The sequence below is a fragment of the Ranitomeya variabilis genome, chromosome 3 (genome assembly GCF_051348905.1).
Source record: "Ranitomeya variabilis isolate aRanVar5 chromosome 3, aRanVar5.hap1, whole genome shotgun sequence".
NCBI classification, from domain to species: domain Eukaryota; kingdom Metazoa; phylum Chordata; class Amphibia; order Anura; family Dendrobatidae; genus Ranitomeya; species Ranitomeya variabilis.
In genome coordinates, this window is record NC_135234.1 from 341772636 (window position 1) to 341798783 (window position 26148).

Here is a 26148-nt window from a genome sequence, read left to right on the forward strand (position 1 = left end):
TGAGTCTCTACATCCTCACCTAGGACCACCTTCTTCTGCTTGACTGACAGCTCACTGACTATGTAGTCAAGCCAGTGAGGTGTCAGTCAAGTAGAAGAAGATGGCACTTTGTGGGGAATAGACTCGGGGGGAGTGGCAGAGGTTTGAGAAGTGCTCAGATTATGCCCAGAGCGCCGCATTTTTATATGGAATAAAACATATTTTTTTCCAGTAATGCTGGAGTAAAGGTACAGATTGCGTTATGTTTTAAAGACCTACATGCCCATATGGGCAGTTTGGGGGTCTGGATCATGCATACAGATCTCTGTAAAGTGATGCCAAGATGCAGCACGCGCTGATGGGGTATTTAATGATGTCTGAGCAAAGCATTTCTGTTTGATCACTCCTGTATTGCAGAGGGATAAAAGATATTAAAACTCGGACGAGGAGAGAGAATCCAATAGCAGTGCAGCTTATGTCATAAATAGTAAAATAATATATATTAAATGAGTATATTTATAAATAAGGAATTGTGCATAGAGTTACAGTACAATGACATTATTACATTACACACTACAGTAACGTGTGAAAGGAATACAACAGAGTTTTCAGAAAGTATAGTATTGCATTGTTCATGCAAGATTTTATGATTGTGGAAACTGATTGCACAAGAATGTAGGTAACCCCAATAGATGTACATCAATAATAAAGAAAAAATAAACTTTTTTTTGTGTTTCGTCTTAAAACCGTGTAAAAAATCTAAACAAATAAAGAAAAGTTGAAAAACATGAAATATTATAAATCTGCTGTATTACAGACCCTCCATCTCCACCAAACAACATCAGCTGCTTAATGAGCATTTCCAAAAACATCGTCAACTGCACATGGCGACTTCAGAACAACTCACTCTTGCAAGAAAATGTCACTTTGTCGGCTTTCAAGTAAGTAGGCAGATGTAAGATTATTGGCCTACTTGTAGTGATGCCTGTCACCTCCAGGTTCACAACTATAAATTATTGTCTGCCGCAGGTCTAACAACACATGTAGAAGTCATGGAAGCAATATATATAAATGTAATCCCTTAAAAGGGGACAACTTTTGCATCATTCCACGTGAACATTTTGAGAATTTTAGAGAACTAGCAGTACGAGTGACGGTGCAAAACAAGATTGGATCAGCTACTTCGTCCATTCTTTGTCTGACCCCATTACTGGAAGGTAATTTTTTATTTTTTTACGGGAATTGTACAGTTAGCCTCATTGCTGCATATGAATGCAATGGGTAAGTATTTTATCATACATTATATTACTCTGTAATAATATTAGGTGCTGAGTATAACAACACAAAACAATGGCTGCAAAAGCGCCATTAATTCATACATCATCACAAATGTGACCCTACCCTGAAGAGATCATAATTCCTAAATCCTAGTGATAATTATGATGTGCATATCTTACTGGTTACAGAAATAGATGTATTTCTTATCATATAATATTTGCACTGTGGTCCATTTAGAGCTTTGTATTATCCATACCATCCTCCCAATCTTCATACCACAACATCACCTTTTTTACCATAGTTGCCTTGCTCATCAATCCATGTAGTCAAGGATAACTTTAGATTGCAGATGTTGATACTCGTTCAGAGAGAAGAACACCTTTTAAAGGGTCCCTGTCAGCACAGGATGACTGTTCAAACTAAGTCCCGAGTGGCCAAATATTTAAATACACATTCCCACTTGCTTGTTTTCTGTTAATCTTCACCATTCTTCTTCCTTGATTGACAGCTCTGGCTTCATAGAGTCTGAGGGAGAAGATAAATGGAAACCAAGCAGGTGGGGAGGTGTATTTAAATGATTTGCCCCGTCGTGAAGCACCAAGTGCCTGTACTGGGTTTGAACACTCATAATGTGCTGACAGAATTTCTATAAATATGTGACCAATTAAAAGGGTATTCTAAGTTCCTTGTCAAAACGGAACATATGTCAAATGGTCAAACTGTAAATAGTTTAACTTTACAGCACCATGCCAGCATTTTTTTATTGCAGCGCTGAAATTGTGCTACTAATCTAAGTTCCCTGTACCTCGTCTTCTTACCAGCTGTCGTCTTCACCTATTCTTGGCACCGCATTGGTCGATCTTAAATTGCTCTAGTGTTTGGTGGGAGAGATGGAAGTCACAACTCAATGTAAGGCTATGAGAGCCAGAACGTGGCCAGAACAAGGTTCTCATAGACTTACACTGAAAGCTTGTGACCGTTACCTCTCACTTTTTCTATCAGTTAGAAGTTAAGGTCACAAGATGGTGGCATGGGACTGGAGTGGTGCCAGGAAGAGCTGAAGATGGCGGCTGGTAAGTATAATACTTTGGGGAGGAAACTTAGATTAGTAGAACCATTCCAGCGTTGAAATAAAAAAAATGATGGAGTGGTGCTTTAACTGTGAGTGGTACATTCGTACTGTTGTTGTGTGACAGTGTGGATCATACACAGATGTGTCACACAAATTACCCATAGAGGACTGTAATTATATACTACAGTAGAATTATATCAGTTCTACATAATGATAATGTAGAATGATAAAAGAAGTAGGATAATAATAAATCTCATGTTCTGAAGTAGTTGTATATTTATATTTTAGTGAAGCTTGACCCAGTCGTAATTAAAGATGCTGTACCTCGTAACGACTGTATTTCATTACAATGGACATATGGGAAAGCAGACTTTTTAAAAAAAGGCATGAGATGTCAGCTTCGCTACAAAGAGCATACAGAGATGGATTGGACTGTGGTAAGTCTTATGATTTCTCAACCTATTTCTAAAGGAGTCATCTACCAAACATGGGGATGCTTTGGGCTTAAAAATGCTCGAAAGTCTATGCCAAAACTAAAAATGTCTCAGTTTATCATTCATCATCTTACCACAGTATAACATTACAATAAGCATATGAAGAACAATGCTGATACTAAACCAGAGATCATCACAGCTAGAAAAACTCTGTGCATATGATCATATTCATGAAATATACCCCCTAGTTACACCTCACAATAAAATAGGGAGGTGTGTGAATTTTATTTAAAGGTTCATGCTCACAGCTGTTGCACAAATCCATTATAGTGCACACATAGGCTGCCTTTGGCCCGTACTGTACATCCCCTTATTATTATTATTATTATTTATTTATATAGCACCATTGATTCCATGGTGCTGTACATGAGAAGGGGTTACATACAAATTAAAGATATCACTTACAGTAAGCAAACTAACAATTACAGACTGATACAGAGGGGTGACGACTCTGCCCTTGTGGGCTTACATTCTACAGGATGGTGGGGATGGAGACAATAGGTTGAGGGTTGTAGCAGCACCGGTGTTGGTGAGGCGGTAACTTCAGTAGTGGTAAGGAGGCAGCGGGGTCAGTGCAGGCTGTAGCCCTTCTTGAAAAGGTGGGTTTTCAGGTTCCGTCTGAAGGATCCGAATGTGGTTGATAGTTGGATGTGTTGGGGCAAAGAATTCCAGAGGATGGGGGATATTCTGGAGAAGTCTTGGAGACGGTTGGGTGAGGAGCGGATAAGTGTGGAGGAGAGAAGGAGGTCTTGGGAGGACCGGAAATTACGTGAGGGAAGATATCGGGAGATTAGTTCAGAGATATATGGAGGAGACAGGTTATGGATGGCTTTGTAGGTCAGTATTAGTAATTTGAACTGGATACGCTGAGGGAATGGGAGCCAGTGAAGAGATTTGCAGAGGGGAGAAGCGGAGGAGTAGCGAGGAGAGAGATGAATTAGTCGGGCAGCAGAGTTAAGGATGGACTGGAGAGGTGCAAGGGTGTTAGCAGGGAGGCCACAGAAAAGGATGTTGCAGTAGTCAAGGCGGGAGATGATGAGGGCATACACAAGCATTTTAGTAGATTGATGGTTGAGGAAAGGACGGATTCTGGAGACATTTTTGAGCTGGAGGCGACAGGAGGTGGAAAGAGCTTGGATGTGCGGTTTGAAGGACAGGGCAGAGTCAAGGGGTAGTCCGAGGCAGCGGACTTCTGGTACGGGGGAAAGGGTGATGTCGTTAACTGCGATAAATAGGTCAGGTATGGAAGATCTATGAGATGGAGGAAAGATGATGAGTTCAGATTTGTCCACCTTGAGTTTGAGGAAGCCAGAGGAGAAGAAGGAGGATATGGCTGATAGGCACTCCGGGATTCTGAACAGCAGAGAGGTGACGTCTGGGCCAGAAAGGTAGATCTGAGTGTCATCAGCATAAAGGTGGTAATGGAATCCATGGGACTTTATGAGTTGTCCCAGGCCAAGTGTTTAGATTGAGAAGAGTAGGGGTCCTAGAACAGAGCCTTGGGGGACTCCAACAGAGAGAGGGTGGGATTAGGAGGTAGTGTGGGAGTGGGAGACGCTGAATGTGCAGTTGGAAAGGTATGAGGAGATCCAGGATAGGGTGAGCTCTTTGATGCCAAAGGAGGAGAGGATCTGTAGTAGGAGGCAGTGGTCAACTGTGTCAAAAGCAGATGACAGGTCTAGAAGGAGGAGTACAGAGTATTGTCCGTTAGCTTGCCCTGTAAGTGATTTTGGTCTGGGCTGTCTCAGTTCAGTGATGGGGCAGAAACCAGATTGTAGATTGTCAAAGAGCAAGTTAGATGAGAGGTGGGAGGAAAGTTCAGCATGGACGTGCTGCTCCAGGAGTTTGGAAGCGAATGGGAGCAGTGATATTGGGCGATAGCTGGGCATAGCTGTTGGGTCGAGGGTTGACTTTTTAAGGATAGGCGTGATTGTGGCATGTTTGAAAGCAGAAGGGAAGGTGCCAGAAGTTAGTGATAGGTTAAAGAGGTGGGTTAGGGATGGGATAAGTACGGGGGTGAGGTTGGGGAGGAGGTGGGATGGGAAGGGGTCGAGCACACAGGTGGTGAGGTGCGATTTGGAGAGGAGACAATTAAGCCCCCCTTCAGTGATCTTGGAGAGGGAGGTTATGGGGTTTGGGCATTGGTCTAGTATACAAAGGGGTTGTGGTGGTTGAACAATGAAGACTTGCCTTGTTTGGTCGATCTTATTTTTAACCCCTTCCCGACCTTTGACGCCACGTAGGCGTCATGAAAGTCGGTGCCAATCCGACCCATGACGCCTATGTGGCGTCATGGAATGATCGCGTCCCTGCAGAGCGGGTGAAAGGGTTAGCTCCAATTTCACCCGATCTGCAGGGACAGGGAGAGTGGTACTTCAGCCCAGGGGGGGTGGCTTCACCCCCCCCGTGGCTACGATCGCTCTGATTGGCTGTTGAAAGTGAAACAGCCAATCAGAGCGATTTGTAATATTTCACCTAAAAAACTGGTGAAATATTACAATCCAGCCATGGCCGATGCTGCAATATCATCGGCCATGGCTGGAAACACTTATGTGACCCCCCCACCCCACCGATCGCCCCCCCCAAGCCACCGATCTGTGCTCCGCTCCCCTCCGTCTTGTGCTCCGCTCCCACGTCCTCCTGTCCGCTCCCCCTGTGCACCCATGCCACCCCCCCGTGCTCCGACGCCCCCCCCCCGTGCCCCGATCTCCCCCCCTTATACTTACCGAGGCTCCCGGTGTGCATCCGTCTTCTCCATGGGCGCCGCCATCTTCCAAAATGGCGGGCGCATGCGCAGTGCGCCCGCCGAATCTGCCGGCCGGCAGATTCGTTGCAAGTACATTTTGATCGCTGTGATAGGTTCTATCACAGCGATCGAAATAAAAAAAATAATAAATAACCCCCCCCCCCCTTTATCACCCCCATAGGTAGGGACAATAATAAAATAAAGAAAATAATTTTTTTTCTTTTTCCACTAGGGTTAGGGTTAGAACTAGGGTTAGAACTAGGGTTAGGGGTAGGGTTAGGGTTAGGGTTAGGGGTAGGGTTAGGGTTATGGCATGTGCACACAGTGCGGATTTGGCCGCGGATCCGCAGCGGATTGGCCGCGGATTCGCAGCGGATTGGCCACGGATCCGCAGCGGATTGGCCGCAGTTTTCCATCAGGTTTACAGTACCATGTACACCTATGGAAAACCAAATCCGCTGTGCCCATGGTGCGGAAAATTCCGTGCAGAAACGCTGCGTTGTATTTTCCGCAGCATGTCAATTCTTTGTGCGGATTCCGCAGCGTTTTACACCTGTTCCTCAATAGGAATCCGCAGGTGAAATCCGCACAAAAAAACACTGGAAATCCGCTGTAAATCCGCAGGTAAAACGCAGTGCCTTTTACCTGCAGATTTTTCAAAAATCGTGCGGAAAAATCTCACACGAATCCGCAACGTGGGCACATAGCCTTAGGGTTAGGGTTGGAATTAGAGTTAGGGTTGGAATTAGGGCTAGGGTTGGAAATAGTGTTAAGATTAGGCTTGTGGTTAGGGTTACGGATAGGGTTAGGGGTGTGTTGGGGTTACAGTTGTGGTTAGGGTTGAAATTAGGGTTAGGGTTGGGATTAGGGTTAGGATTAAGGTTAGGGTTGGAATTAGGGTTACGGGTGTGTTGGGGTTAGGGTTGTGGTTAGGGGTGTGTTGGGGTTAGGGTTTTGATTAGGGTTATGGCTACAGTTGGGATTAGGATTAGGGGTGTGTTGGGGTTAGTGTTGAAGTTAGAATTGAGGGGTTTCCACTGTTTAGGCACATCAGGGGTCTCCAAACGCAACATGGCGCCACCATTGATTCCAGCCAATCTTGCGTTCAAAAAGTCAAATGGTGCTCCCTCCCTTCCAAGCCCCGACGTGCGCCCAAACAGTGGTTTTCCCCCACATATGGGGTACCAGCGTACTCAGGACAAACTGGGCAACAACTGTTGGGGTCCAATTTCTCCTGTCACCCTTGCAAAAATAAAAAATTACTTGCTACATTTTTTGAGGAAAGAACAATTATTTTTTATTTTTACGGCTCTGCGTTATAAACTTCTGTGAAGCACTTGGGGGTTGAAAGTGCTCACCACACATCTAGATAAGTTCCTTGGGGGGTCTAGTTTCCAAAATGGAGTCACTTGTGGGGTGTTTCTACTGTTTAGGCACATTAGGGGCTCTGCAAATGCAACGTGATGCCCGCAGACCATTCCATCAAAGTCTGCATTTCAAATGTCACTACTTCCCTTCCGAGCCCTGACGTGCGCCCAAACAGTGGTTTACCCCCACATATGGGGTACCAGCATACTCACAACAAACTGGGCAACAAATATTGGGGCCCAATTTCTCCTGTTACCCTTGTGAAAATAAAAAATTGCTTGCTAAAACATCTTTTTTGAGGAAAGAAAAATGATTTTTTATTTTCACGGCTCTGCGTTGTAAACTTCTGTGAAGCACTTGGGGGTTGAACGTGCTCACCACACATCTAGATAAGTTCCTTGGTGGGTCTAGTTTCCAAAATGGGGTCACTTGTGGGGGGTTTCTACTGTTTAGGCATATCAGGGGCTCTGCAAACGTAACATGATGCCCGCAGACCATTCCATCAAAGTCTGCATTCCAAAACGTCACTATTTCACTTCCGAGCCCCGGCATGTGCCCAAACAGTGGTTTACTCCCACATATGGGGTATCAGCGTACTCAGGAGAAACTGGACAACAACTTTTGGGGTCAAATTTCTCCTGTTACCCTTGCAAAAATAAAAAATTCTGGGCTATAAAAAATATTTTTGAGGAAAGGAAACACATTTATTATTTTCACGGCTCTGCGTTATAAACTTCTGTGAAGCACTTGGGGGTTCAAAGTGCTCATCACACATCTAGATAAGTTCCCTTGGGGGTCTAGTTTCCAAAATGGAGTCACTTGTGGGGAGTTCCTACTGTTTAGGCACATCAGGGGCTCTGCAAACGCAACCTGACGCCCGCGAGCATTCCATCAAAGTCTGCATTTCAAAACGTCACTACTTCCCTTCCGAACCCCGGCATGTGCCCAAACAGTGGTTTACCCCTACATATGGGGTATCAGCGTACTCAGGAGAAACTGGACAACAACTTTTGGCGTCAAATTTCTCCTGTTACCCTTGCAAAAATAAAAAATTCTGGGCTATAAAAAATATTTTTGAGGAAAGGAAACACATTTATTATTTTCACGGCTCTGCGTTATAAACTTCTGTGAAGCACTTGGGGGTTCAAAGTGCTCATCACACATCTAGATAAGTTCCCTTGGGGGTCTAGTTTCCAAAATGGAGTCACTTGTGGGGAGTTCCTACTGTTTAGGCACATCAGGGGCTCTGCAAACGCAACCTGACGCCCGCGAGCATTCCATCAAAGTCTGCATTTCAAAACGTCACTACTTCCCTTCCGAACCCCGGCATGTGCCCAAACAGTGGTTTACCCCTACATATGGGGTATCAGCGTACTCAGGAGAAACTGGACAACAACTTTTGGGGTCAAATTTCTCCTGTTACCCTTGCAAAAATAAAAAATTCTGGGCTATAAAAAATATTTTTGAGGAAAGGAAACACATTTATTATTTTCACGGCTCTGCGTTATAAACTTCTGTGAAGCACTTGGGGGTTCAAAGTGCTCATCACACATCTAGATAAGTTCCCTTGGGGTCTAGTTTCCAAAATGGAGTCACTTGTGGGGAGTTCCTACTGTTTAGGCACATCAGGGGCTCTGCAAACGCAACCTGACGCCCGCAGAGCATTCCATCAAAGTCTGCATTTCAAAACGTCACTACTTCCCTTCCGAACCCCGGCATGTGCCCAAACAGTGGTTTACCCCTACATATGGGGTATCAGCGTACTCAGGAGAAACTGGACAACAACTTTTGGGGTCCAATTTCTCCTGTTACCCTTGGGAAAATAAAAAAATTGTGGGCTAAAAAATCATTTTTGAGAAAAGAAAAATTATTTTTTATTTTCATGGCTCTGCGTTATAAACTTCTGTGAAGCACTTGGGGGTTCAAAGTGCTCACCACACATCTAGATTAGTTCCTTGGGAGGTCTAGTTTCCAAAATGGGGTCACTTGTGCGGGAGCTACAATGTTTAGGCACACAGGGGCTCTTCAAACGCGACATGGTGTCCGCTAATGATTGGAGCTAATTTTCCATTCAAAAAGCCAAATGGCATGCCTTCCCTTCCGAGCCCTGCCGTGCGCCCAAACAGTGGTTTACCCCCACATATGGGGTATCATCGTACTCAGGACAAACTGTACAACAACATTTGGGGTCCAATTTCTCCTATTACCCTTGGGAAAATAAAAAATTCTGGGCTAAAAATCATTTTTGAGGAAAGAAAAATTATTTTTTATTTTCACGGCTCTGCGTTATAAACTTCTGTGAAGCACCTGGGGGTTATAAGTGCTCACTATGCATCTAGATAAGTTCCTTGGGGGGTCTAGTTTCCAAAATGGGGTCACTTGTAGGGGAGCTCCAATGTTTAGGCACACAGGGGCTTTCCAAACGCGACATGGTGTCCACTAACGATTGGAGCTAATTTTCCATTCAAAAAGTCAAATGGCACGCCTCCCCTTCCGAGCCTTGCAGTGCACCCAAATAGTGGTTTAACCCCACATATGAGGTATCGGCGTACTCAGGAGAAATTGCGCAACAAATTTTAGGATCCATTTTATCCTGTTGCCCATTTGAAAATGAAAAAATTGAGGCTAAAATAAATTTTGTGTGAATAAAAAGTACTTTTTCATTTTTACGGATCAATTTGTGAAGCACCTGAGGGTTTAAAGTGCTCACTATGCTTCTAGATAAGTTCCTTGGGGGGTCTAGTTTCCAAAATGGGGTCACTTGTGGGGGAGCTCCAATGTTTAGGCACACAGGGGCTCTCCAAACGTGACATGGTGTCCGCTAGCGATGGAGATAATTTTTCATTCAAAAAGTCAAATGGCGCTCCTTCCCTTCCGAGCCTTACCATGTGCCCAAACAGTGGTTTACCCCCACATGTGAGGTATCGGTGTACTCAGGAGAAATTGTCCAACAAATTTTAGGATCCATTTTATCCTGTTGCTCATGTGAAAATGAAAAGATTGAGGCTAAAATAATTTTTTTGTGAAAAAAAAGTACTTTTTCATTTTTACGGATCAATTTGTGAAGCACCTGGGGGTTTAAAGTGCTCACTATGCTTCTAGATAAGTTCCTTGGGGGGTCTAGTTTCCAAAATGGGGTCATTTGTGGGGGAGCTCCAATGTTTAGGCACACGGGGGCTCTCCAAACGCGACATGGTGTCCGCTAAAGATTGGAGCCAATTTTTCATTCAAAAAGTCAAATGGCGCTCCTTCCCTTCCGAGCCCTGCCGTGCGCCCAAACAGTGGTTTACCCCCACATATGAGGTATCAGCATACTCAGGACAAATTGGACAACAACGTTCGTGGTCCAGTTTCTCCTTTTACCCTTGGGAAAATAAAAAAATTGTTGCTAAAAGATCATTTTTGTGACTAAAAAGTTAAATGTTCATTTTTTACTTCCATGTTGCTTCTGCTGCTGTGAAACACCTGAAGGGTTAATAAACTTCTTGAATGTGGTTTTGAGCACCTTGAGGGGTGAAGTTTTTAGAATGGTGTAACTTTTGGGTATTTTCAGCCATATAGAACCCTCAAACTGACTTCAAATGTGAGGTGGTCCCTAAAAAAATGGTTTTGTAAATTTTGTTGTAAAAATGAGAAATCACTGGTCAAATTTTAACCCTTATAACTTCCTAGGAAAAAAAAAATTTGTTTCCAAAATTGTGCTGATGTAAAGTAGACATGTGGGAAATGTTATTTATTAACTATTTTGTGTCACATAACTCTCTGGTTTAACAGAATAAAAATTCAAAATGTGAAAATTGCGAAATTTTCAAAATTTTCGCCAAATTTCCATTTTTTTTACAAATAAACTCAGAAATTATCGACCTAAATTTACCACTAACATGAAGCCCAATATGTCATGAAAAAACAATCTCAGAATCGCTAGGATCCGTTGAAGCGTTCCTGAGTTATTACCTCATAAAGGGACACTGGTCAGAATTGCAAAAAACGGCAAGGTCATTAAGGCCAAAATAGGCTGGGCCATGAAGGGGTTAAAGTGTGGGCAAAATCCTCAGCAGAGATGAGGGAGGTTGGAGGGGGCAGTGGGGGGCGGAGGAGGGAGTTAAAGGTTTTGAATAACTGTTTGGGGTTGTAGGATAGGGAGGATACGAGGGTTGTGAAGTAGGCCTGTTTAGCAGAGGTGAGAGCAGATTTAAAAGCGAGTGTTGCCAGTTTGAATGCAGTGAAGTTGTCTTGCGAATGTGTTTTATTCCAAACCCTGGACACTTGCTGGATCTCTTTAGTGGTGTTATTGTGCCAGGGTTGTCTATTGATACTTCGCACTCTGCCATGAACGAGAGGGGCGACCATGTCAACAGCTGATGCGAGAGTGGCATTGTAGAAAGCAGTGACAGTGTCTGTGTCGTGGAGTGAGGATATGGATGCCAGTGGTAGGATAGAGTCAGAGAGCGTGTGGGAGTCTAGGTGTGCAAGGTTTCTGTGGAGGTGCGCATGTTGCTGGACATGGGAGACCCAAAGATTAAGTGGATTTTACAGGAATAAATGTTAGGAAACATTCTTTCCTGTATAAAACGGCCTCCTTCACCCCTTAATAGCTGGGCCATCTCTTACAGTATTTCACCGATGCCTACGACTAAAGTAGATGACATAGTAGAGTATTGGCTACTGGCCAATCACAAAAATACCAGTAGCCAACATGGCTACGGCATTACTGTGCATGGGGGGCTGTGACTCGAGCATGGCGCTCGACTACGCAGGATACTCTTTCGAGTAACGAGCATGCCCGAGCATCCCAATGGTCGATCGGGCATCGAGCAGTGGCAAGTACGCTCGCTCATTACTACCCCTTAGCAACATTACAAAGGTATTTGTCCTAGAATGGTTGTTAAAGTATTTTTCAAGTTTTAAGCGTTAACAGCTCAAAGGCAAAATCTCTTTGCAAATGATTTGCTTACCACTTGCAGCTCCAGCCAATTGGCTGCAGTGAGTGATCATTTGTGCTGATAGTGTAATATTACCACTGCAGTCCTGTCATCAAGGGTCAGCACTGGAGCAACAATAGACAGTTTTATTTTTGCCATGCCTTTGGGCTTTTAACATAGGTCACATATAGCACCAGAGTGCCTGTAGGTCTGTAATGAGTATTTAGTAATAAAAGTTCTGGCCCATTAAGAGAGGGAAGCTGAAGTTCTGAAGTTAGGTTCTCCACTGTCTCACTATCAGAACAGGTGGGTGAAAATTCCTTCCTCTGAGCTCAGAGAAAACATTGTAAGGTGGGGCACTATGTGCAGCAATAAAACAAGTGAGAGGAGTACTGATGTCTTCACTATGAATGTAGTGATATATGATACAATGTAAAATGTATGTGTTATGGAGTAGTAGGTGGTTAAAAAGGTTAGAAGAAGCTACAATGGTAAAGCCTTTCACAACTTTTCCTTTGTATGTTTATACTTTCCTTTGGCAAACTTATGAGAAAAATAACTGAATTGATTTCCCCATAATTTATTATGCGTTGCTTATATAGCGCCATCATATTCCGCAGCGCTTTACACACATTATCATCACTGTCCCCATTGGGGCTCACAATCTAAATACCCTATCAGTATGTCTTTAGTGTGGGAGGAAACCTGAGAACCCAGAGGAAACCCACGCAAACACATACAAACTCTTGCCAGATGTTGTTCTTGGTGGGATATGAATCCAGGACCCCAGTGATGCAAAATAACAGTGCTAACCACTGAGCCACTGTGAAGCATTATATGAACCAAAGATCCAACAAAATAGCAAAACAGGTAACTAGATTTGGTCACCTGGAATCCTGACAAGGTGGAAACACTAGTTCTATCTACCATTCAGATGCTGTATAATGTCAGCTCCACCCTCAAAGCTGGTACACCCCAGGGAATATTGTCTCACGTGATTAGGTACTCACTCCGGTAAAGTAAAACTTTTGTCCCTGTAATGCTTAAGAAAAGGATCTGATATGTTAATGATACATATTTGAGAAAAGTCTTATAATTTCATTTTATGTGTTATGTTTCTCCCAGAAAGAATAGAGCCTCTTTATAGAGCACCACTATAATTATCTTCACCTACCATATATTTGGACCATAAAGCACAGCCATAATTAGGAGCACAAATACAGCAAAGCATACTGTTTTGTTACTGTATGTATCCTATGGGTGATTCAGGAGCAGCACACAAAAGTAGAAATTTCTTGGGATGGACCTGCCCAGACAACAGAAGAGAAAGTACCGCACTCCTGTGCAGAGCATGGAGACGGTGACTAAAGGTTCTAGCAGAGGACACTTACTGTGCTTTTTATAAAATTGTGCTATTTGCATACTGAAAGTTATAAAGTGCACAAATCGGTTAAAATGTGATTGTTCACTGAGCAGATAAGACATAGATAATGTTTACACAGCGCAGTCCATGCCGTGACCACGCACTGTCCTGCCAGGATCTTACACTCACATTAATATTAGCCTGGATTATTAGACCCACAAGAAAATTGCTGTACTTGATTACCCTATAATAAAATAACCTTTCTTGAACCTTGTTTATTGTCTTTAGCTTGTAGAAAAACAAGTTGATGTTAGAACAATGGACCACTGTGGCTTGTTAGGTGGTCTAAAATATGACTTCCAGATTCGTTGTATTCGTAGAAATCTAACTGGTCAGTGGAGTGAGTGGGGGCCAACAACTAGCGTTACTACCTTAGAAACTGGTAAGTCTTGTTATCTAGAACAAATAGAACAAATTTATTAGTATTTGTCAATAGTGGTGCTGTAAAAATATATGGTACAGCATGGCCGAAAGTTTTGGCACCCTTGAAATTGTTCCAGAAAATTGAATATTTCTCCTAGAAAATTATTGCAGTTTTGCTATACACATGTTTATTTCCTTTGCGTGTATTAGAACATGAGAAAGCAGAGAAAAAAAGGCAAATTGGACATAATTTCACACAAAACCCCAAAAATGGTCCGGACAAAACTGTGGGCACCCTCAACTTAATGCTTGGTTGCACACCCTTTGGATTAAATAACTGCAAACAATCACTTCCTATATCCCTCAACAAACTACAGTACTTCTACTTCTCAACTGAATTTTGGACCACTCTTCTTTTACAAACTGCTCCAGGTCTCTCATATTTGAAGGATGCATTCTCCCAATAGCAATTTGAAGATTTCTCCACAGTTGTTCACTGGAATTTAGATCTGGACTCGTTGCTGCCCACTTCAGAACTCTCCAGTGCTTTGTTTCCATCCATTTCTGGGTGCTTCTTGAAGTATGTTTGGGGTCATTGTCCTCATGAAAGATCCATGACCTAAGAAACAAACCCAGTTTTCTGACACTGGGCACTATATTGCGACCCAAAATCCTATTGTAATTTTCAGATTTCATGATGCCTTGCACACAGTTAAGCAGCAAAACAACCCCAAAACATCTTTTGAATCTCTATCATACTTGACTGTAGGTACTGTGTTCTTTTCATTATAGGCTTCATTCCCTTTTCAGCAAACAAATGATGTGCTTTACCAAAAAGCTCTTGGTCTCATCTCATCTTATTTTGTGTGAAATTATGTCCAGTTTGTCCTTTTTTTCTCTGTTTGTTTGTGTTGTTACAGTAAACATAAAGGAAATACACATGTGCATAACAAAACATGTGTAATTGCAATAATTTTCTGGGAGAAATGCTTAATTTTCTGGGACAATTTCAAGGGTGCCAGCACTTTTCGGCCTTGACTGTCAATCTCTAAATCTTCCAACGTCAATTTCAACTCCTGTAAATGAAATATTTTAGTGTCTTTAGACTTGTTCTCAATGAATGAATGAATTTGTTTTTGTAATAGTATTCAATTTTGTCTCTTCAACCTTTTCAAATGTGAATGTGTTGTCAAGTGATCTGTATCTACTCTGTTATGTTCACAGTTATTATGTTCATTAGTAATATAATACAAGGTTATTATTGATTTTGGTCAAAGATCTACTTACTACTTTTCATAACTATTTATAGTTTCTGTAACATATTGTTGCCATCAAAGTCTTCAATATTTCTCTTGTCCTGACTTCTAACTATCCAGCTTTCACATCTGTGATAAGCCACTGAAAGTATTTTGTCATTTTATAGCTCCAACAGGAAAATTGAAGACTTGGTGGAGAATTTTGGAAGCCACACATGAAAGTCAATTGAAAATCCTGCTAATGTGGAAGGTACGGTTACAAGAACATGCACTAATTTGAGACTTTTACCATTTTACAATTTCAAGAAAAATAGAATTAATAACAAAACAAAATTAGGTTCATATTTTGACATAGATAAGCCCTGTCAATACATGCATGTAAATAAGGAGAATCTCACACCTAGGATTCCACACTATCAGCAAGAACAAATCACCAATGCAAATATAATAAATCGATAACTATGGTCAGCTCATTGCTGAGATATGTTATTTGCTGAGGACCAACCTCTTTAAAAGGCTATGGCTTATAATCTTGGATGGCAGATAATCATTACTACATTATGTCTTATTTGTCAAATGTATTGACCTACATTAACTGAGTTTGAGCTCCATTGTGCTTTGAACCAAGAACCTAAATTGTCTGTCCAGTCATTGTTCAGCACAGGAACCACATGGCACATAAAGTCAATTTACGTCCTAGTAACATAGGATGTTTCATCTTATATATGGCTTGTTTTTTCACTCATTTTTCATATTTGGAAATGGGTCTTCAAAGTTTAGTCACCTTTTAAATCCATTTATGGCAGGCTTGTAAAGTTGGAGATGCTGAAATAAAATATGGGACAATAATAGACATGTGCATGATTCCGATACTAGCAGTGGTATCTTCCATCCCTCTCATACGTCTTAAGAGCTATGGTAGAAGCCATGAAGATATATTGTTTTTTTGATCAAGTTAAGGGGATTGTCCACTACATGGACCACCCCTTCTCATTCCTCATGTTTTGCCCCGTTCAAATAAAAACACCTGGCGCTGTTCCAGAGGTGTCGGCACTTGCGTTCCCGAGGCTTATGTGAGGTTATTACATCATGCAAGCTCTACACCCAATCTAGTGCTTGAAAAGTTGCAACCACATGCGCAGTATACGAGGGGAGGACATCTCTTCATGGGCTGATTAAGCTGTACTGAGACTACATGTGAACGCCGAAGTATTTATATGGGGATCTTTGCTAGTGAAGGTGGCAGCCTCATCTATTGGACCGTGGCCAATATTTTGGTTATCTTTTCTCTCCTGATGATCCCGGTTAAGGGAAAAACGCGTTGAGAGTATGAGAAGCTTGGTTTAGACACATCTTGTCTAATTTTTGTATTCATTTGATTATATATCATTGCTGCTTGTACTTATCTTTGGATACCTTGGACATGGTATGTCTTGGCACCTATGATTACTGATATATTTTGTCATAGCCATGATTGTCATTACATCATGATTTGAATAGCACTTGACAGTGCATTGGATATGTCTCATGTTACATACCTTTGAGAAATTGTGCCTGGCATTTCTCTATATTATACTAAATTATTTTCAGCACCTAATTGATTTTGTATTATCTATGTATTTATCGGGTTGCTGTATCTGAAGACATAAGCTTGTGAGACATCTTTTTTTCACAAACAGTGCCTGTCAGTGGCATTTTCATTTTTTGTCCTTGACATATTTGGGACTCTTTATGAGCCCACTTAAAGGTATCTGCGCATAGAGTATGCATGATTCCACTGTGTAAATGTTCATACTATACCTGCTGCCACTTCTCGTCATCTTAGGGTGACAACCTCCGCAAATAGGTAGGCTGTTAGTTAGATATACAGCAAGAGACAGTACACCTATAGCAACACACCATGGGTTTTTGTGTGGAATTATATCGAGCACTACTTTAGGAATCACTGAAACATACTTTATGTGGTAAATCTTCAAGGTTTTAATACTTGATTATTCTGCAGTTTGAGGAGTTGTGCAAAGTTTTGCGAGGAGTTGCATCAATAGTACTTATACAAGTCTATGATTTCAGTATTTTGATTTAGTCACTATATGCTGGTGTTCCAGCGTTAAGGGAGGATAGAACAATAGATTGATCCCTTACTGTTTATAGATCTTCTCCTCTGGTCTTCTGAATCTTATATTGTTATTTTAATGCACTTTGTCACTTTCATTTGGTGGGTTGTATTTTATACATTTACCCAATAAAAGTTACATTTTATTGGAGTGGATCCCAGCGGTGGGATACCCATAGGTCGCCATGTGTCATGTCGGACGCTGTTCATACCAGGGCGTTCGACAGACAGCGGTAATTCCGCTTTTGTCCACTATGTGCTCAGTGGCGTCAGCTAGATTTTATCTAGCTGGTCCGGGGTTAATTTAGCTGGTGCTCAGATTGGAAGCTGGGCCACGCCCACTGCCTTTAAATAGTTCTTCTGAACATTGGGCATCGCCGATTATAGCTTCTGTCTTGTGCTTGGTTATCTCGGTCTGGAGTGGTGAGCTAGCAGTTGGAGTATCGTATCTGGTGGTGTATTTCCCTTTGTCTTATTTACTCCTTCCTATATTTGTATTTGTTTTGCCCTTTGCATTTATAGTGTATTCCTGAGTGACTGCGGCTTGGTTCATATTTTCAGTTATCCTTGTCTGTGCTAACTGTGGGTATTGGAGTATTATCTCTTCACTGGGTGGTGGTTTCAGCCTAGGGTTGAAACAGGAGATAGGGAGAGGGTGGAGGCTCAGACATGCACACCATCAGTGTAAACTCTAGATAGAGGGTCAGTCAGGATTTCCATAGTCTGAGGGAAATTGCAGGGGCCCGGGTTATTAGCTCTTGCACACCTAGGCTTCCCGTGACACCATGTTATCATCTACCTGATGAGGTGATAAGTAACATGTTTTCACTGGACAACCCATTTAATCTAAAAAATACATAATAATTTAATATCAAATGATTACATTATGAAATGTTACTAGTCAAAATTAAAGGGTTGTAAATTCAGTAAAGTGTGATCTTTTTCTACAGCAACTGGAGAGAAATAAGGCAAATGCAGAACATATGTGGTACATTGTGAAGAGCTATTCTGATCTAAATGATACGGATGATATTTTATGCAACACAACTATTCTCAATTGTACCATCTCCCTGCCTACTGAAAAGAAGAATGTTTTTATATGGGCATACAATAACGCTGGGGTTTCTCCTGAAACTGAGATCACCCTTACTGCCAGGAATGGTAAGAAGATAATATATTCAAGTAATGGGTAATTGGCGGCTTATTAATCATTATCTATTTAATTATCAAAGAAAATCGTGATGTCACATCTAATTTACAATTTCCAGATACCAGATTGATTTACCAACCATTCGTTATATTTAGCTTCCTTACTGTAAATGTATCTGAACAATACATGTGGGGGTCAATTTACTAATTCAATTTAATATATACAGTATATATATATATATATATATATATATATATATATATATATATATATATATATATATAGTACAGACCAAAAGTTTGGACACACCTTCTCATTTTAAGATTTTTCTGTATTTTCATGACTATGAAAATTGTACATTCACACTGAAGGTATCAAAACTACGAATTAACACATGTGGAATTATATACTTAACAAAAAAGTGTGAAACAACTGAAAATATGTATTATATTCTAGGTTCTTCAAAGTAGCCACCTTTTGTTTTGATGACTGCTTTGCACTCTCTTGGCATTCTCTTGATGTGCTTCAAGAGGTAGTCACCGGGAATGGTCTTCCAACAATCATGAAGGAGTTCCCAGAGATGCTTAGCACTTGTTGGCCCTTTTGCCTTCACTTGGCGGTCCAGCTCACCCCAAACCATCTCGATTGGGCTCAGGTCTGGTGACTGTGGAGGCCAGGTCATCTGGCTTAGCACCCCATCACTCTCCTTCTTGGTCAAATAGCCCTTACACAACCTGGAGGTGTGTTTGGGGTCATTGTCCTGTTAAAAAATAAATGATGGTCCAACTAAACGCAAACTGGATGGAATAGCATGCCGCTGCAAGATGCTGTGGTAGCCATGCTGGTTCAGTATGCCTTCAATTTTGAATAAATCCCCAACAGTGTCACCAGCAAAGCACCCCCAGACCATCACACCTCCTCCTCCACGCTTCATGGTGGGAACCAGGCATGTAGAGTCCATCCGTTCACCTTTTCTGCGTCGCACAAAGACATGGTGGTTGAAACCAAAGATCTCAAATTTGGACTCATCAGACCAAAGCACAGATTTCCACTGGTCTAATGTCCATTCCTTGTGTTCTTTAGCCCAAGCAAGTCTCTTCTGCTTGTTGCTTGTCCTTAGCAGTGGTTTCCTAGCAGCTATTTTACCTGCCTGCTGCACAAAGTCTCCTCTTAACAGTTGTTGTAGAGATGTGTCTGCTGCTAGAACTCTGTGTGACATTGACTTGGTCTCTAATCTGAGCTGCAGTTATCCTGCGATTTCTGAGGCTGGTGACTCGGATAAACCTATCCTCAGAAGCAGAGGTGACTCTTGGTCTTCCTTTTCTGGGGCGGTCCTCATGTGAGCCAGTTTCTTTGTAGCGCTTGATGGTTTTTGCCACTGCACTTGGGGACACTTTCAAAGTTTTCCCAATTTTTCGGACTGACTGACCTTCATTTCTTAAAGTAATGATGACCACTTGTTTTTCTTTACTTAGCTGCTTTTTTCTTGCCATAATACAAATTCTAACAGTCTATTCAGTAAGGCTATCAACTGTGTATCCACCAGACTTCTGCACAACACAACTGATGGTCCCAACCCCATTTTTAAGGCAAGAAATCCCACTTATTAAACCTGACGGGTCACACCTGTGAAGTGAAAACCATTCCCGGTGACTATCTCTTGAAGTTCATCAAGAGAATGTCAAGAGTGTGCAAAGCAGTCATCAAAGCAAAAGGTGACTACTTTGAAGAACCTAGAATATAAGACATATTTTCAGTTGTTTCACACTTTTTTTGTTAAGTATATAATTCCACATGTGTGAATTCATAGTTTTGATGCCTTCAGTGTGAATGTACAATTTTCATAGTCATGAAAATACAGAAAAATCTTAAAATGAGAAGGTGTGTCCAAACTTTTGGTCTGTAATGTATGTATGTACTTTTTTGTTCTGTTAAAAAAAATTGATTAAATTCAGAGAGAGAGTGATGTCAAAGGAGTTATCCAAACTGGGTAAGTTATCACCTATAGACAATAACTTGTTGATCGCTGGGGTCTAACCGCTGGGACTTCCATCATTGCAGAGAAATGTGCTTAGCTATCTCTATCAGTCCCACTCTGAAGGGGCATTTTAGAGCTGTGGATACGCGATTACTTGCCAGGTTACAATGACCCCTCTATAGGTTGTCAATAACTTAGTTGGATTTTAAAGATAGTCCAATATACTGTATACTCAGCACCCGGACCCCACAGGTCTCATTGCTTCTCTTTCCAGCAGGGGATTGCTACAGCCCATCAGCAGCCATTCTTTGGTAGCATCGGTCACCCATCATATAAACCTCATATTATGTACAATTTTAACACTGTCAATAACAAACCAGAAGCGATAATAAAAATTCAGATCGTTTAGATTTTTACTGATATTACATGTACCCCTCTCAAAATAAAGAGGGGAATCAAAGAGATCCATATTTAAAATACGATTTTATTATATATAATTAAAATAAAAAATAAAAAAGCAGTGTGCCTCACATAAAGGACGGTGTCAGCTACCAAAATCAAGAGACCTCAGATTTATATACAAATTCCAAATGAATACGTACTCCTTATATACAATCCTGCATAATTTATAGGTGATGTCAGTATTAAATATTATAGTACATCCAATAATGAAAAAAATATATAAAACTGAGCCATTCAAATTTTAGAAAATAATTTTTTATGCTTATTATAGCAGAATTTTCATGCTTATTACATCAGATATTCACTGTTTTTGTGTATAAGCCATTTTGATGGCCTGTGCTTATTGATTATATATATATAATTTTCTTTTCTAAAACTTGATTGGCTCAGTTTGATATATTGTTTCTATTATTGGATGTACTATAATATTTAATACTGACTTCACCTATAAATTATGCAGGATTGTATATAAGGAGTACGTATTCATTTGGAATTTGTATATACATCTGAGGTCTCTTGATTTTGATAGCTGATACTGTCCTTTATGTGAGGCACACTGCTTATTTATGTTTTATTTTAATTATATATAATAAATCGTATTTTAAATATTGATCTCTTCATTTCCCATCTTTATTTTGAGCGGGGTACATGTAATATATGGTCAAGTGCCATTCTTTACTTTTTGGACATTATATTTATATATTAGGCTTTACCTGATATCAGATAGAACTATATTGCTGAATTTACTACAAAACAACATTTTACTAGGAGCATTATATTTGTTTCACAGGAACTCCCGTGTCTGAAATGCAAGTGTCTTCCAATGGTGATTCCAGCTTGCAAGTAATGTGGGATCCACAGTCTTCGGCTAAGAGCTATATGCTGGAGTGGTACAAAAGTGCAGAGCTGCCAAACTGTGAAATATACTGGAAAATTGAACAGAAAGAGAGAGCACGTTCCATTCTGCATGGTAAGGCATAGTTAGTGGCTGCAAATAGTGACACAGATTTTGTTAGGAATACACTTCAGAAATCTCATTCCTACAGAAAATGTTGGTGCTATGTAAGCAACAGTCTGGACTTAGGAAATTGATGACTTGTGGAGGAGAAATAAATGGCGAATTGCCATTACACAGTGATCGAAGCTGTGCAGGTCCAACTCCTTTCACAGGTTGCATCCATCAGGCGCCAAAGCCAAAATCAGCTCATCAGTGGTGGTGCTGGAGGTCAGACTCCCATTGATCTAATATTGATGACCTATCCTGAAGACAGGTTGGAAATATCATAAAGCCTGACTAATTTGCCTGGACTGTTCTGCCACAGAAAAGTTGCTATAGATGCAGTAACGGCTATTTAAAAGGCAGTCACTATTAGGAAATATATCCTCAGCAAACATTGTGGTCTTGATGATTCATCAAACAGTTTTTGTTCGAATTCTAATCTAAAACTGCTTGAAATGTCACAATTTTTTTACACAACAATTTTGCAACTTTTGGCACTTTTAAGGTAGCTCTGACAACTTTTTGAAAAGAGGGTGAAACTTATTGATGAGAGGTCATGGATCAGCCAGCAAGTTGGGGTTAGTGCAGCTTCCCTCACAGCTCACCAGTCCATAAAATGGCTGCTGGTGGAGGAGCATGTGACCAGATCTGTCCATCTGTCTTGTCCAATTAGAAGCCTCACATGAGAAAACTGCTTTTATATTGGAGGAGACTGATGAAGTCGTCTTATCACATGTTCCTCCACCAACAGCCTTTTTACAGAGAGTGGAGCTGTGTAGTCTGTGAGAAAAGCTGCACAAACAGGAGAAGAACCTGTCATACCAATATAATAGTAAGTGCCACAAAATCATACCTTCAACACATCTGATAAAATAAATATAATGTGGACAACCCAATTAACAGCGCAAAATTCTTAAGGACACCCAATTGCATAAAAGATTAGAGTATTATTGTATAGTCTACTATGCTATTGTACACTGACCAAATGGCGGACACTCCTTTGGCCAGTATCTTGTATCTTTTTTAGCCCTAATTGCATGCATGGACAACCCCTTTAATAGAAGTCTTAATAGTCTGTAAGGCATCCAGCACTGGCCTCTTTTAAACTTATATACCATCACTGTCTTCAGTTCAAGTCGAGAAGCCCCAGTGATGTACCTGCCCGTTTATGTGTGAGGCGGCCAGGGTGGTAGTCATGGTGACAGGTTGCTGTTTCAGCACACCCTGGCACCCTGCAAAGAAATTACAAAGTCCTAACTGCCGTGTGATGTGTGTGCAGTGCAAGTCACTCACCTTTAGGTTCGAGTACTCCTCAGGTTGTAGCGTCCTGGCTTCAGACAGCATCACACAATGATTGCCAGAGTCCAAGTTCAATTTTAACAACACAACTTTACTCAGCATGTCCAGTTCGGTCACAGATGCCGCACAGTATTCCTCATTGATCATATCCTTTCCTAGTTCTCCTATAATTCTTTGCTTCCATACAGTACCCTCTGGAACCGCAGCATCCCGACTAGCCAAACTAGTTTGTATCTGGGTGTAACATCCCTGCTGGCATCACTGCATGGCTTCCCATAACCCCTCTTACTCACCACTCCGGGCCATGCTGTGAGTTCTGTCCTCTGCTGGCTCCATGCTCTGGGCCTCATGTCCTTGCTTGTTGCATACCTCATGGCTGTATGCTTAGGGCTGCGGCCCTGGCACTTCCTGTTTCTTATAGTAACTGTGTGCACCTTCCTAAGGTGTCCCCTGCCAATTGCCAAGTGGCATCGGGTACTTAAGGCATTCCCACCCCTAGGGGGATGCCTGAGCAACGTTTTTACACAGTTAGTGTCTTGCTGCTGAGTTGCCAGGTCCTGTCTTGCTTTATCTCTCATGTCAGCCACCCAGGGGTGGCTTCGTACCCTGGCCTGTACCTGTGTCCTGTGTCTCCTGTTTCAGCCACCCAAGGGGACTACGTACCGTGGTCTGAATCCTTGTTTCTGTGCCTTGTCCGTTCCTGACCCTGTCTGAACTTAGTCCTATACCTGTGTCCATTTGTATCCCTGTCTGTACCCTTTTCCTATTCCACTGTGTTTCCTTGTGTTCACTCCTTCTGCTCTTTGCCCCACCTCCTGCGGCTCTGCTCTTTGCCCCCGCCTCCTGCGGCTCTGCTCTTTTTGCTCTGCCTCCTGCGGCTCTGCTCTTTGCTCTGCTTCCTGCGGCTTTGCTCTTTGCTCTGCCTTCTGCAGCTCGGCTCTTTCCTCTGCCTCCTACAACTCTGCTCTTTGCTCAGCCTCCTGCAGCTCTGCTCTTTGCTCTGCCTCCTGCGGTTCTGCTCTTTGCTCCATCTCCTGCGGTTCTGCTCTTTACTCCACCTCCTGCGGTTCTGCTCTTTGCTCCGCCTCCTGCGGTTCTGCTCTACTCCCGCCTCACCGCCTGTGGCTCTGTTCTGCTCTCCGCATCATGCAGCTTTGCTCTGCTCCCGCTCCGCGCCCTCTAGTGTGTACTGGATCCTACCTGCTCCCTTATCCTACTCATTCCAGTCTGTGTTCCCGCGTCTCCTGAAACAGTTCCTGTCCCACCAGTCTGAACTGGTTCCTATCTGTTTCCTACCTCATACCTGCCTATGTTCCTGTCCTACCCGAACCAGTTCCAGTTCGGCTAGCCGTGCCTGCCTGCCTAAAGTGTCAGCCCGCCTGCCTAGAGTGCCAGCCATGCCTACCAAGTGTGCCAGCCATGCCCACCTGCCTACCAGGGTGCCAGCTGTGCCTGCCAGAGTACCATTCGTGCCTCTCTATACTTGCTCGCACCTGTCACTTGTGTTTTGTCCCTCAGCTGTCACAGCCAGACACCGCCCTGGAGTGGTACCTAGCAGCTACCTGCCGCACAAGCCTGACCTCACCATCAGAGGCTCCACTGAACACCAAGGTAGCTGCTTAGTCACCCTTCCAGGGTAGTCTGGTTTGTGGCACAGTGGGGCCATAATCCCCTCACTCACACCACCCAGTCAGAGCGTGAGCGTGACACTGGGATTCCTCATCCATTTTCCTCTCTGAGGGCGAAATGTTATGACCCCAATGGCGAGGGTCTCAGAGATATCAGCAAGTCTGCGAAGTACAAAAATCCAGCTCATAGGGCAGTGGTAACTGGGTTGACCATATATCTACTCCTAACGCCAACACTAGAAGTAGCCGGGGAACATGCCTACGTTGGTCGCTAGATGTCTCGCGCCAGCCGGAGGACTAACTACCCCTAGAAGAGGAAAACAAAGACCTCTCTTGCCTCCAGAGAATAGACCCCAGAAGTAGGATACAAGCCCCCCACAAATAATAACGGTGAGGTAAGAGGAAATGACAAACACAGAGATGAACTAGGTTTAGCAAAGAGAGGCCCGCTTACTAATAGCAGAATGTAGTAAGATAACTTATATGGTCAACAAAAACCCTAACAAAATTCCACACTGGAGATTCAAGAACCCCCGAACCGTCTAACGGCCGGGGGGAGAACTCCAGCCTCCCTAGAGCTTCCAGCAAGGAAAGGATACAGATAATGAACAAGCTGGACAAAAATGCAAACAAAAACAAATAGCAAAAAGTAAGAAAGCGGACTTAGCTTAATCACGCAGGAACCAGGATCAGTAGACAAGAGCACTACAGATTAGCTCTGATATCAACGTTGCCAGGCATTGAACTGAATGTCCAGGGAGCTTATATAGCAACACCCCTGACCTAACGACCCAGGTGAGCATACAAGGGATGATAGACATACCCAGAGTAAAATCACTAGTAGCCACTAGAGGGAGCCAAAAGGTAAATTCACAACAGTACCCCCCCCTTAGTGAGGGGTCACCGAACCCTCACCAAGACCACCAGGGCGATCAGGATGAGCGGCGTGAAAGGCACGAACTAAATCGGCCGCATGCACATCAGAGGCGACCACCCAGGAATTATCCTCCTGACCATAGCCCTTCCACTTGACCAGGTACTGAAGCCTCCGCCTGGAGAGACGAGAATCTAAGATCTTCTCCACCACGTACTCCAACTCGCCCTCAACCAACACCGGAGCAGGAGGCTCAGCAGAAGGAACCACAGGCACAACGTACCGCCGCAACAAGGACCTATGAAATACGTTGTGAATGGCAAACGACACCGGAAGATCCAGGCGAAAGGACACAGGATTAAGGATCTCCAATATCCTGTAAGGACCAATGAATCGAGGCTTAAATTTGGGAGAGGAGACCTTCATAGGAACAAATCGAGAAGACAGCCATACCAAATCCCCAACACGAAGTCGGGGACCCACACCGCGGCGGCGGTTGGCAAAACGCTGAGCCTTCTCCTGTGACAACTTCAAGTTGTCCACCACATGATTCCAGATCCGCTGCAACCTATCCACCACAGAATCCACTCCAGGACAGTCAGAAGGCTCCACATGTCCCGAGGAAAAACGAGGATGGAAACCGGAGTTGCAGAAAAATGGCGAAACCAAGGTGGCAGAACTAGCCCGATTATTAAGGGCAAATTCAGCCAACGGCAAGAAGGTCACCCAATCATCCTGATCAG

General features: G+C 42.6%; 1 protein-coding gene across 1 annotated transcript in view; it reads left to right on the plus strand.

Annotated features, from left to right (window-relative positions):
• Window positions 1-26148, plus strand: part of CSF3R (colony stimulating factor 3 receptor) — a 76204-nt gene that overhangs the window by 27515 nt on the left and 22541 nt on the right. Inside the window, exons 6-12 of the mRNA XM_077295857.1 lie at window positions 797-920; window positions 1009-1196; window positions 2618-2766; window positions 13511-13664; window positions 15069-15151; window positions 17965-18175; window positions 21395-21574. Coding sequence (XP_077151972.1) covers window positions 797-920; window positions 1009-1196; window positions 2618-2766; window positions 13511-13664; window positions 15069-15151; window positions 17965-18175; window positions 21395-21574 — 1089 coding nt within the window. The remainder of the gene's footprint in view (window positions 1-796; window positions 921-1008; window positions 1197-2617; window positions 2767-13510; window positions 13665-15068; window positions 15152-17964; window positions 18176-21394; window positions 21575-26148) is intronic.